Consider the following 12,706-nt stretch of genomic DNA (forward strand, 5'->3'; position numbering starts at 1 on the left):
CTTGCCCATCTTGCCCCTATACACCAACACAGCGATCATATACCTTGAAAGGTACATGATTGCTGTGTTGGTGTTTAGGGGGAGCATCTCACTTACGAGGGACTGACTTCTACCTTGACTCCTTTGTAGGGATGGAGACTTCCCTGGTGATGAAAACTTCCCTGGGATGGCAACCTCCAATCCAGACATTTTGTGTGACACAAACTCAAGAACTCCCCGAGTCCTGCAGGAGCAGAAGTATTCAGATACTTGAGAGAAATCCACCACCCGAACTTGGGGACATTTCAGGGACAGCTCCAGTCCAGAGTGCCAGTAGTCTCCTGGCCCTGCCTCCAGCTCCAAGGCAGGGACAAATAGAGAGTAAGAACTTGGAGGCTAGTACAACCAAGCTTTCAAAGCCTCTGGATGCCTACCAGATCCCAAGAGAAAACCAAGAGCTTCCACTACTCCCTTCAGAAATCCCTGATATTCACCAGCTCCCGGGCTGCACTGACCCCGTCAGCCAAGAGGAGCAGCCTGGTTCTGAAAATGCTCATCTGGGAAAGGACAGCCTGAGTCTTGAGGACCTAGGGACACTTGAAAATGGGATGGAATCTAGCAGTGGTTTTGCAGACACTACTACACTGGCGGAGCATAGTCACCTTCCCCAGCTCTTTAATTCACTGAAAGATCTTCATCAATCCAAAGGTCCCAACGTGATCAAAGCCAAAGACACCAGGGTCATTAAAGTGAATCAGGTGCAGGAAAAGCCAAGTGTCATAAAGGATCCCTCTGATCAACCCAGGAAGAACAAACATAAAGCCTCTGAGCCTATCAGTGGTGCTCCCAAGGCCAAAATCCAGCCAAAGAATCCACAGTGCCTGTTAGGGGGAGAAGTGGTTCTATGCAATGCTGCAGTCAGTGGCAGGGCTCCTGTGAACACGGCCAAGCATTCTAAAGGCAACCCTCAGGAAGCTGCATCCAGAAAGATCAGCAAAACTAAGAGCCACGGGCAGGAAAAGACCACAAGGACCAGAGGAAGAAAGAAGGCTGAAGAGAAGAAGCAGTCAGGGAACAAAGTCAAGGCAGAAGAGAAGCCAACAATTCCCAAGACGAAGCGAAAGGAACACCAAACTGAGCTTATCCATGAGAGCATTAAAAAGCCTCGAACCTCCCTAGGCATGCGCATGCTGGAGTCTGTGAAGGTTTTTCATGCACTGGGGAAGAAGAATGATAAGAGAACTGGGCTCTCTTCCTGTCGGGTCTTGGGAAATTCAAGCAACCCTAAAGACCCCCAGCCACCCCCAGCTATCCAGCCATGGCGGCGTACCCCACGTGAGGGTAAGAGTCCTGAGAAAACTCAAGTCAAAGCCCAGAAACCAGACAGCAGTGCTGAAAAACAGTGTCCATCTCCATCCCAGTATGAGCTGCCTCCACCTAAGAAGGTCAAGTTTTCTGCCTGGGACAAGCCTCAAGCTCGACCTGCTCCTCGGAGGCCACAGTCTCTGGCCTCACATCGGCCTGCTGTGGCGGACCGTGCCCAGCCTGCTTCTTCTAACTCAGCTCAACCTGCTGCAGCCAGTTCATCCCAGCCAGCTCCTGCCTCTTTGCCAGGTCCTGCCAAACCAGCTCAGCCAACTGTGACCAACCCAACCCAACCGGGTTGGACCGCCCATATCCATCCTAGTGTCCCTCAGTCTGCTGCTCCTAGGCCTGCACCCTACAAGACTTCATCTTTCGCTTTTCTCCAGCGGGGGCCTATTCCCCCTGCTCTGACTAAGCGCCGGTCCCCACCCAAGCTCCAAACCCCATTTCTACTCCAAGACTTCAGCAAGCAACGAAGACCATGGAGGGAACCCAACGTTTCTGAGCCAGTCATGTCAAAGCCCATCGAACAAGAGCAGAGACCAGAGCGGGAGGCCATGAAGAGGCGGGCGCAACAAGAACGTGAGAATGCCGCCAAATACACCTCTTTGGGGAAACTGCAAGTTTTCATTGAGAGGCAAAAGGAAATGGAAATCGCTGACTACTACGGATATTTATAGTAAGAGCTGCTAGGACTGTTGGTGCCACCTTGGGCACCAGGTATAAATTCCTCTATTTATTCTCTAATTATATATTTCTGTTTTTATTTCTGTATATTTATTAAAACAATAAAACTGAATAAATGAATGTCATCGAATTAATAGACGAGTAATAAACCTTTTGAATTTTGAGATGCTGCTAACTGTGGCGTGCTTTAAGTTTTTGTGTTTTGTTTTGTTTTTGATGGGGTTGGAATCAAAGTCTGCATGAGAAAGGAAGCACTGAAAGTTGGATGAAGGAAAGGGGAGGAAAGGGGTAAAAACTGAGGAAAGAGGAAGGAACGTGGCCCAGGGCTAGGAAGGCCAGAAGAGATTTATGGATTTATGAAAGGAAGCAGGAGTGAGGAGGAAATGGCAGAAGTAAAGAGCAGGGTCAGAGGTCAGGGCTGAAAGAACAAAATGTGAGTAGAGTTGAAGATGACGGAAGGTGAGTCTAGGTTTACTAGGAGAAATAGAAAAAGTCTCTTGGGGAGGTTGGCCTTAAGTCTCACAACCACCACACAGGTATTTAAGAAAACAAGAGGTTCAGGACACATCTCGGAAAGGTTTGAGTTGCCTTATGCAGGTGTGATTATAGTGGGGGTATAGGGAAATCTACCAGAGAGGTGGCTAGGGCTCAGAGTTATCCTAGGGGATAGGGCCTGGTATGTAAATCACCATGTACTCAACACCTAAGCACCAGGGCAGCTAATGCACTATTCAGTTAATCCTGGCAACGACAGGCAAGGCCAGTATTCCTGTGCCACTTCACTTAGAGACGTGCAGCAAAGGGCTGAGGTCACATCGCATGTGGAGGTACAAGGCCTCACTTTGAGGCCCAAATGCCTCTGAAGTCCTCAGTATTTGCAAGTGCCTGCAGGCGTCCAACCTGGCTTTCAGAGCACAGCATGCTGAGGTTACTGCTGGACGACATCAAACTTCTGGACAGGCCTAAGTATTAACTTGAGGGGCTTCCTCCATTGACCAGGGGGTGTGCCACCTTCTGTAAACATCACCATCAACTGAAACGCACGAGAAAATTCCGACGGAAGCGTCCACTCTCACGGGTGAGAGCGGTGGGGGCACGCGCACTGGGCAGCCGCTCCAACAGCCACAGGACGCAGGCGCCCAGTGGTTCAGGGGCTCCCTGGGAGGCCTCGTGGGGCAGCTCGAGGGAGTGAGGTTGGGAGAGAGCGGCAGGGGTGGGCGTCAAAAGGAATGACGTGGGGAGAAGGGAGAGATGGAGGCAGTGGATAGTGGATAGTGAAAATGGGAAAACTGGCAATTTTCATTTTCAAAATTATTTTTTTGAGATGTCATTCACATGCCATAAAATTCACCTTCTGAGACCGCAAATTCAGTGTCATTTCGTACATTCTCAAGCCTATGCAACCATCACCATCATCTATCCCATCACGTTTTCATCACCCCACAAAGAAGCCCCCATAACCATCAGCAGGCCCTCTTCATCCCCTCCTCCTTCAGTCCCTGCAACCACACATTTCCTTTCTATCACTATGGTTTTACCTTTTCTGGACATTTCATGAAATAATACAAATGTGACCACTGTGTGGGGCTTCTTTCACTTAGCATAATGTTTTCAAGTTCGTCCCTGTCGTAGCACGTGTCAGTACTCCATTCCTTTTTATGACAGTGTAATATTTCACACATACACCACATTTAAAATATCCATTCATCCATCGATGGGCATTTCGGTTTTTTACACTAATAATCTCCATTTATTGACAGTGTATTCTGTGCCAGGCAGCACCAGGCTAAGTTACTGACCTTATTTCACAGATAAAGAGGCTTGGAGAGTGTGAAGAGTTTGCCCAAGATTAAGAGCTGGCAATTGGGGGAACTGGGGTTTGAACTCAGGTGAACTTCAGAGGTAATAAATTCACATGACAGAACATTAGAAAAGGTACACAAGGGCACTCAAAGAAAAGACACCCTTTTCCCCACATTCCCCAGCCACACATTTCCCTCCTCAGAGACATCTGCTTTTGCCGTGCCGTGGAATCTTCCAGAGAATTACTTATACCTCAACATGTATGTTTCACAATTTATTGACTAATCTGTCCCACTGATTTGAAATGTCACTTTTATGGTATAATAGATTCTTATACGTACTTATGTTACTCTTTTCAGAGCTGTCCTGACTCTTTTTTGCCTATCTTTTATGTTTGCCATTTCTCTAAACTTTTTATCTTCTTTTTGATTTAAAAAACTGTTTCCTTTTCTTGTTTGTTTCTCTTAAGGCATTATCCATTATGTTCATTCACTCGTATGATTTTATTTAATTTATTTCTGTTTGGCAGTGTCGGGTATTAGTTGCAGCACGTGGTCTCTTCGTTGAAGTGCGTGGGCTCTTTCTTGCAGCTCGTGGGCTCTTTAGTTGTGGCGCGTGGGCTCCACAGCACATAGGCTCAGTAGTTGCAGCGTGCAGGCTTGGCTGCCCTGCGGCATGTGGGATCTCAGTTCCTCAACCAGGGAAGTCCCCACTCTTGTATTATTTTAAATTTAGTCAGCTTTTCTGAATTTTTTTTCTTTTATTTTGAATTCTGTCCTGAGTTCTATCATCTTACCTAATTCTGGTTTATGCTGTTCGTTCATCTGATTTTTTATTATGGTAAAATATACATAAAACCAAATTTAGTATTTCAACCATTTTCAATTATACAATTGAGTTACATTAGATACATTCACAGTGCTGTGCAACCATCAGCACTATCCAAATTCAAAAGAATTATGTCAAGGTCTTCCCTGGTGGCACAGTGGTTGAGAGTCCACCTGCCGGTGCAGGGGACACGGGTTCGTGTCCCGGTCCGGGAGGATCCCTAATGCCGTGGAGGGCTAGGCCTGTGAGCCATGGCCGCTGAGCCTGTGTGTCCGGAGCCTGTGCTCTTCAACGGGAGAGGCCACAACAGTGAGAGGCCCGTGTATCACAAAAAAAAAAAAAAAGAAAGAAAGAAAAGAAAGAAAGAAAAAGAAAGTCTAAACCACTAAATTCAATCATACAGGAATATAACATTTAAAAAAATTTTCTTTGGCTTTGCAGCATGTGGGATCATAGCTCCCCAACTAGGTATGGAACCCATGCCTGCTGTATTGGAAGCGCAGAGTCTTAACCACTGGACCACCAGGGAAGTCCCAGAATATAACTTTTAGAGGAGAAGTTATAAACCCCTTGGTTATATGAACTGCAGATTTTTAGTAAGAAGTCATGTATTTTAAACGACTTGGAGCTTTAAAGAAAGGAAGGAAGGAAGGAAGGAAGGAAGAAAAAGGGACTTCCTTGGTTGTGCAGTGCATATAATATCAAAAATAAATAAATTAATTAAATAAATTTAAACAAGAAAAAAATGCTGAAATCCACTGACTAATTATTCAGGCTGTTATATCTCACCATTTCCAGATACATTCCTTTATAAACTTTTAGCAAAAAGTTATCTTATGTCAGAAAAAATGAATTACAAACTTTTCTCTTTTTCCAAAATTTGAGAAATTCCCCTACACTTCTACCTTCAAATTTTATAAAAACGGAAAAGTAGTGACAACCCTTATACTTATATCCAATTGCATCATCTGGCCACATGCCTTCTACATCAATCAAATAACTACAAAACAACAAAATTCGAGTCATTTGTAAATAAAAAGGAAAGAAAATCAAGCTTTTGCAAAAAACGTACAATTTCGCTTTACAAATATAGGTAGAAAAATCCTAAAGAAACATCAGCACATCTAATCGATAATTATTAAAGAATGATATACACCATGACTACCAAAAGGCGTTATTCCAAGGACTCAAGGGTAACGCAACTTTAGAAAATCTATTAATATAACTATTTACATTAATACAACAATTTAATTAATAAATGAAAGAGAATAAAATACAGGACCAAACTGGCAGATGGTAAAAAGTTATCTGTTAACATGCAACAGTCAGTTTCGGTGAAAATGCTCTGTACGCTAAAAACAGGAGACTTAATAGGACAGAGTATTCATCAAGAACCAACAAATAACAAAAGACAAATTAGGATAAATATGAACATCATATCTAAAAAACCCTATCCAACCAACCATAGGAGCCAGAAACTTAGGAATCACCATCACTGACGGCTATTTCTCCCTCGCCCTCATCCTCAACCCACCAGCAGTGCTAACAATGATACTGCCTACATACCTCTAGAATCTGTCCACATCTTTCCACCACAATGACCACCATACCCTGGTCCCAGCCACCATTATGCCCAATTTCTACAAAAGTCTCCTAACTTGTTTCCTCGCTTCCACTCTTTCTCCCTGCAGTGCCTTCTCCACGCGGTAGCAAAATGATAGGTTGAAAATGCAACTGGGGATGTTCCACACACTCACCTTCAACAAAAAAAGTTCAACGCTTTTCTATTACTCTTAAAGTCTGAAACCTTAAACAGAAGCCTGCACGATCGAGCTCCTGGTGGTGTGGGCACTTGTGCTCTTAGCGGCTCTCCCCTCCAGTGCCGCCAGGGGAAAGGGCAGAAGGACGCAGAGGCGCTGCTGCCAGAGCTGCCGCCTCCTGTGGGAGCTGCACAGCCAGCAACCTTGCTCCACTTGGCTGGGCAGGGACCCCGTCCAGTACAGTTAGTTCCCCCGACAGCACTGGGGCCAGGCCAGGGGAGAAGGGCCAGCTGTCCTGCCAAGAAGCTCATCACCCTCAAGGCAAACACCTCCAACCCTCAGACCCCGGGATATTCAGAAGCGCTAGACGGTCCAGGCTCGCATTCTCACCTGTGCGCCTCAGGGCGTGACGTGTACTCTGCGCATGCGCCACCCCTCCCTAAACTATTGCGTCCCGCAAACGCAAGCCCATTGTTCGCTCACAGGTTGCAGAGCTATAAATACCGGCAACAGCCCAAACGGTGCGCACTTCGCTTTTGGCCGTGTTGGCAACTGAAGGAGAATGCTCGGAGCCCAGCTCTCTCTCCAAGGACCGATCTCACCCAAGTTCTCTACGGGCAGTTACTTAGGTAGGCCCTGCCCCGGGCACTGGGGGACCAGCACCTGCCAGGAGGGCTCAGCTGCCCCCAGACCGCTCCCCGCGCCCACCGACTTCCCGTGGCCGGCCCGGGTCACCCAGCTGTCTATGGCCGGCTATCCACTCGCAGGCCAGCCCACAAGTGCCCAGTGACTCTGCATCTGTGCTTTGCCACAGAGTCTCTGAGACCCCATTCTACCATCCCGCAGGCCCTGCGCTCCTTTCTGGGGGTCCGTATCTCCACCTGCAGGCGAGGCCATCGGAAGAAGGCGGTGATGGGTGCTCTCACCTCCATGATGTCCCGCAGCTCAGGGTCCGCAGTGGACACAGTCACTGTCAGTGTGGCGCGGGGGCAGCCAGTGCCGCCCACGACGCCCAGCTGTGTCCCGAACTGCAGCACAGAGCAGACGGTGTTGAGGGCCCTGGGAGAGAGCGGGAAAGGGATGGCCAAGCAGGAGGACGTCCCCATCATTATTGGTGGTGGTGCTATAACCACTTTACAGACGAGCAATCTGAAGGAATCAGATCGCTTGTTTCTTTCCAAAAGCACGTCAGAAATTCACTTTCGGGTAATCCTTTTGAGGTAGGATGAGAAACCAGGCTTGAAGAGGGTAAAAATGACTCTTTAAATTTACCACTTGGGCTGAGCTATATGTGAACTCTAGGTAAGAGCGTGGGAACTGCACAAGCAAAGTGAGACACTGAAGATCACAAGGGTAATTAATAGCCGTACTGTTTTCTAACGGACAAAGAAAATGCCTGTATTATAAGTTCTATTTCTCCTGCTTTCTGGCAGTGTCATGCTCAGAGCAGCGTCCTGGCAAGGAAGTCAGGATACTTAGGTTCTGAAACCTGGTAAGGATACTAACATAATGAGAGAACTTGAACAAGTCAACCTGACCTCTCTGAGCCTCCGTTTCCTTCCTCATGAAGTGAGACTGGGAAAATAGAAGTTCTCTAAGGCCCTCCTAGTTCTAAAATGCTTCCAGTCTAGGAAACAGCATAGAAGTCAATACTAGTGCAGGCTGAAGGGAAAGATAGGGCAGGGAGAAGGTTGCTTCCATCCTAGAGAACAATGTCTGAACCATACCACTTGGGTCTTCTGCCCATCTGTGCCCAAGATGGGAGCACAGGCAGTTAATACAGAAGAGTGTAAAACTGCTCAGTCCTTACAACCATCATAACTGTCTGGTTTTTGGATTCTCAGTAAGTATTGACAGTAGAGGTGTCCTGATAGCAAGAACCTTCCTCAAGCATAGTGGGAATTTATCAGTCTCCCTGATTTTTTCGTCACCCCCTTGTTCTTACAGAAAATTGCCAAAATCCATCTGTACTTGGAACTCTGAATTCTCTGCAGCACTCTCTTCCTGTGGTGAGCAATGCAGCTTCCCTAACAGCAAGTGTCTGCAACTTCTCCAGAGTCTCTGCTCCTGCCGTCAGTTCGGCATCAGCTACGGCCACCTCTTTCCAGACACACATGGGTAGTGCCTACCTTCCCCAACATTCTAGCACAACTATGTTATCTGGAGTTACTGACCAGAGCCAGATCTCCACTTCAGCTGCATCCTATCCAGGTGTTTCTGAGTGGGGCATCACAGGAAGCACTGAAAAGAATTCTTCTTCACTCGGAGACTTTACTCTGGCACTCACTGACCAGCACACAGCTGCTTCCTCCATGCTTATGGCAGCCCAGTATGATAAAACTGCAGACACCAATACCATGGCCCCTCTATATCCATCACTTTCTGCCAGCCTTGCTCAGGGAACGCCATCTCAGATTCCAAATCAGGGACATAGCCTGTCACTTCCCTACCAGGAAGGAAGCCAGGTATCTTACTATAACCACGGCACACTGGGGTCTTTACTGTATGGAGAACTTGGCTCCTGCCTGCAGTCCTATGGCTCTGTGTCATACACAGGAAGTAGGGCCTCTGTGCAACCAGAAATGGTAATGGTACTAAAGGAGATTCAGCCCACCAATATCTTACCACCAGCTTCCACCTCTGGAATCTACTACCCTGTGTCTGCGCACCACATCACAGAAACAAGTTTTCCAGGTGAGTACAAACAGCAAGAAAGTTGAACAATGAGGTCAGCATTCAAAAATGGGGTCAACTCTACAGCTGGGAAGTGGTGTATAGACAGGTAGCATTTAGATCCTGAGTCTTTAATAACCACTACCTTTGCTCAGGGCTGTCTGTATTTAGACTCTACATAAGAACACCTAGGGCTTCCCTGGTGGTGCAGTGGTTAAGAATCCGCCTGCCAATGCAGGGGACACGGGTTCGAGCCCTGGGCTGGGAAGATCCCACATGCCATGGAGCAACTAAGAGTAGCCCAGCAACTAAGAAGATCCAGTGAAGCCAAAAAAAATACATACACAGAATAAATAAGTTCAAAACATAAATAAATGAGTATAAATTTTTTAAAAAAGAACACCTACTGCAGGTGGGAAGGTGGGAGGGACACTGTAAAGGTCATCTATGCTACATGTACAAGAACCCCAAGAGCATACCAATAGGTACCACATTTTTCACCGCTGTAGCCGATCATTCCCCCTGTACTACCACACTGTATCTCTCCCTTCCCTAATCTACTGCTAGAGTCTCTTTGGAAGGTGTTTCAGAACTCTTGTTATGATAGTGCCAGTTTAACTGTCCTCACTTCCTTAATATATACCAGGATTTAAGACCTTAGGGTCCGAGATCCTGTCCAGAGCAAGCAGGCTAAGACTCTGTCTTTGTTTATCTATTTCATCAGGAAGGGCTCTACTCCCTCTCCTAGTTCATGGTGTGAAGTGTTCTTAGCCTCTCAGGAACGTGGGGAGAATTGAACGGACTCTATATGAGAATGCTAGGCTTTGTAAAACATTTCATTTTTGAAAAATAAGACTCATTTTTTAATTGACTTATAACAATCCTGTGAAATACAAAGAAAACCAAGAATCAGTGACAGGAAATGATCACCAGTAAGAATTACAACAGTCACCACTTATCTCGTAGCATAGAACACTGTCCATGGTCCTTAAGAAGAGTTAGTAGAAATGCCTTGCCCATCTTGCCCCTATACACCAACACAGCGATCATATACCTTGAAAGGTACATGATTGCTGTGTTGGTGTTTAGGGGGAGCATCTCACTTACGAGGGACTGACTTCTACCTTGACTCCTTTGTAGGGATGGAGACTTCCCTGGTGATGAAAACTTCCCTGGGATGGCAACCTCCAATCCAGACATTTTGTGTGACACAAACTCAAGAACTCCCCGAGTCCTGCAGGAGCAGAAGTATTCAGATACTTGAGAGAAATCCACCACCCGAACTTGGGGACATTTCAGGGACAGCTCCAGTCCAGAGTGCCAGTAGTCTCCTGGCCCTGCCTCCAGCTCCAAGGCAGGGACAAATAGAGAGTAAGAACTTGGAGGCTAGTACAACCAAGCTTTCAAAGCCTCTGGATGCCTACCAGATCCCAAGAGAAAACCAAGAGCTTCCACTACTCCCTTCAGAAATCCCTGATATTCACCAGCTCCCGGGCTGCACTGACCCCGTCAGCCAAGAGGAGCAGCCTGGTTCTGAAAATGCTCATCTGGGAAAGGACAGCCTGAGTCTTGAGGACCTAGGGACACTTGAAAATGGGATGGAATCTAGCAGTGGTTTTGCAGACACTACTACACTGGCGGAGCATAGTCACCTTCCCCAGCTCTTTAATTCATTGAAAGATCTTCATCAATCCAAAGGTCCCAACGTGATCAAAGCCAAAGACACCAGGGTCATTAAAGTGAATCAGGTGCAGGAAAAGCCAAGTGTCATAAAGGATCCCTCTGATCAACCCAGGAAGAACAAACATAAAGCCTCTGAGCCTATCAGTGGTGCTCCCAAGGCCAAAATCCAGCCAAAGAATCCACAGTGCCTGTTAGGGGGAGAAGTGGTTCTATGCAATGCTGCAGTCAGTGGCAGGGCTCCTGTGAACACGGCCAAGCATTCTAAAGGCAACCCTCAGGAAGCTGCATCCAGAAAGATCAGCAAAACTAAGAGCCACGGGCAGGAAAAGACCACAAGGACCAGAGGAAGAAAGAAGGCTGAAGAGAAGAAGCAGTCAGGGAACAAAGTCAAGGCAGAAGAGAAGCCAACAATTCCCAAGACGAAGCGAAAGGAACACCAAACTGAGCTTATCCATGAGAGCATTAAAAAGCCTCGAACCTCCCTAGGCATGCGCATGCTGGAGTCTGTGAAGGTTTTTCATGCACTGGGGAAGAAGAATGATAAGAGAACTGGGCTCTCTTCCTGTCGGGTCTTGGGAAATTCAAGCAACCCTAAAGACCCCCAGCCACCCCCAGCTATCCAGCCATGGCGGCGTACCCCACGTGAGGGTAAGAGTCCTGAGAAAACTCAAGTCAAAGCCCAGAAACCAGACAGCAGTGCTGAAAAACAGTGTCCATCTCCATCCCAGTATGAGCTGCCTCCACCTAAGAAGGTCAAGTTTTCTGCCTGGGACAAGCCTCAAGCTCGACCTGCTCCTCGGAGGCCACAGTCTCTGGCCTCACATCGGCCTGCTGTGGCGGACCGTGCCCAGCCTGCTTCTTCTAACTCAGCTCAACCTGCTGCAGCCAGTTCATCCCAGCCAGCTCCTGCCTCTTTGCCAGGTCCTGCCAAACCAGCTCAGCCAACTGTGACCAACCCAACCCAACCGGGTTGGACCGCCCATATCCATCCTAGTGTCCCTCAGTCTGCTGCTCCTAGGCCTGCACCCTACAAGACTTCATCTTTCGCTTTTCTCCAGCGGGGGCCTATTCCCCCTGCTCTGACTAAGCGCCGGTCCCCACCCAAGCTCCAAACCCCATTTCTACTCCAAGACTTCAGCAAGCAACGAAGACCATGGAGGGAACCCAACGTTTCTGAGCCAGTCATGTCAAAGCCCATCGAACAAGAGCAGAGACCAGAGCGGGAGGCCATGAAGAGGCGGGCTCAACAAGAACGTGAGAGTGCTGCCAAATACACCTCTTTGGGGAAACTGCAAGTTTTCATTGAGAGGCAAAAGGAAATGGAAATCGCTGACTACTACGGATATTTATAGTAAGAGCTGCTAGGATTGTTGGTGCCACCTTGGGCACCAGGTATAAATTCCTCTATTTATTCTCTAATTATATATTTCTGTTTTTATTTCTGTATATTTATTAAAACAATAAAACTGAATAAATGAATGTCATCGAATTAATAGATGAGTAATAAACCTTTTGAATTTTGAGATGCTGCTAACTGTGGCGTGCTTTAAGTTTTTGTGTTTTGTTTTGTTTTTGATGGGGTTGGAATCAAAGTCTGCATGAGAAAGGAAGCACTGAAAGTTGGATGAAGGAAAGGGGAGGAAAGGGGTAAAAACTGAGGAAAGAGGAAGGAACGTGGCCCAGGGCTAGGAAGGCCAGAAGAGATTTATGGATTTATGAAAGGAAGCAGGAGTGAGGAGGAAATGGCAGAAGTAAAGAGCAGGGTCAGAGGTCAGGGCTGAAAGAACAAAATGTGAGTAGAGTTGAAGATGACGGAAGGTGAGTCTAGGTTTACTAGGAGAAATAGAAAAAGTCTCTTGGGGAGGTTGGCCTTAAGTCTCACAACCACCACACAGGTATTTAAGAAAACAAGAGGTTCAGGACACATC

At 47.0% G+C, this 12,706-nt stretch overlaps 3 protein-coding genes across 3 annotated transcripts; all 3 read left to right on the forward strand.

Annotated features, from left to right (window-relative positions):
* Nucleotides 1-46: 46 nt before the first annotated feature.
* LOC309797471 (uncharacterized protein C2orf78-like) lies at nt 47-2,024 on the forward strand (the record flags this gene model as incomplete). Its single annotated transcript, XM_082645992.1, has 1 exon — nt 47-2,024. The coding sequence occupies exon 1, from the start codon at nt 132-134 to the stop codon at nt 2,022-2,024; it is 1,893 nt and encodes a 630-aa protein (XP_082502118.1). The 5' UTR covers nt 47-131.
* A 456-nt stretch (nt 2,025-2,480) lies between these two features.
* Nucleotides 2,481-10,066, forward strand: LOC309797472 (uncharacterized protein C2orf78-like; the record flags this gene model as incomplete). The annotated part of the gene is made up of 2 exons (XM_082645993.1): nt 2,481-2,490; nt 8,370-10,066. The coding sequence occupies 2 exons, from the start codon at nt 2,481-2,483 to the stop codon at nt 9,140-9,142; spliced, it is 783 nt and encodes a 260-aa protein (XP_082502119.1). The 3' UTR covers nt 9,143-10,066.
* Nucleotides 10,067-10,152: 86 nt separating this feature from the next.
* On the forward strand, nt 10,153-12,130 carry LOC309797473 (uncharacterized protein C2orf78-like; the record flags this gene model as incomplete). Its single annotated transcript, XM_082645994.1, has 1 exon — nt 10,153-12,130. The coding sequence occupies exon 1, from the start codon at nt 10,238-10,240 to the stop codon at nt 12,128-12,130; it is 1,893 nt and encodes a 630-aa protein (XP_082502120.1). The 5' UTR covers nt 10,153-10,237.
* Between the last annotated feature and the right edge of the window lie 576 nt (nt 12,131-12,706).

Source organism: Mesoplodon mirus (genome assembly GCF_964341445.2).
Source record: "Mesoplodon mirus genome assembly, contig: HAP1_SCAFFOLD_551, whole genome shotgun sequence".
NCBI lineage: Eukaryota > Metazoa > Chordata > Mammalia > Artiodactyla > Ziphiidae > Mesoplodon > Mesoplodon mirus.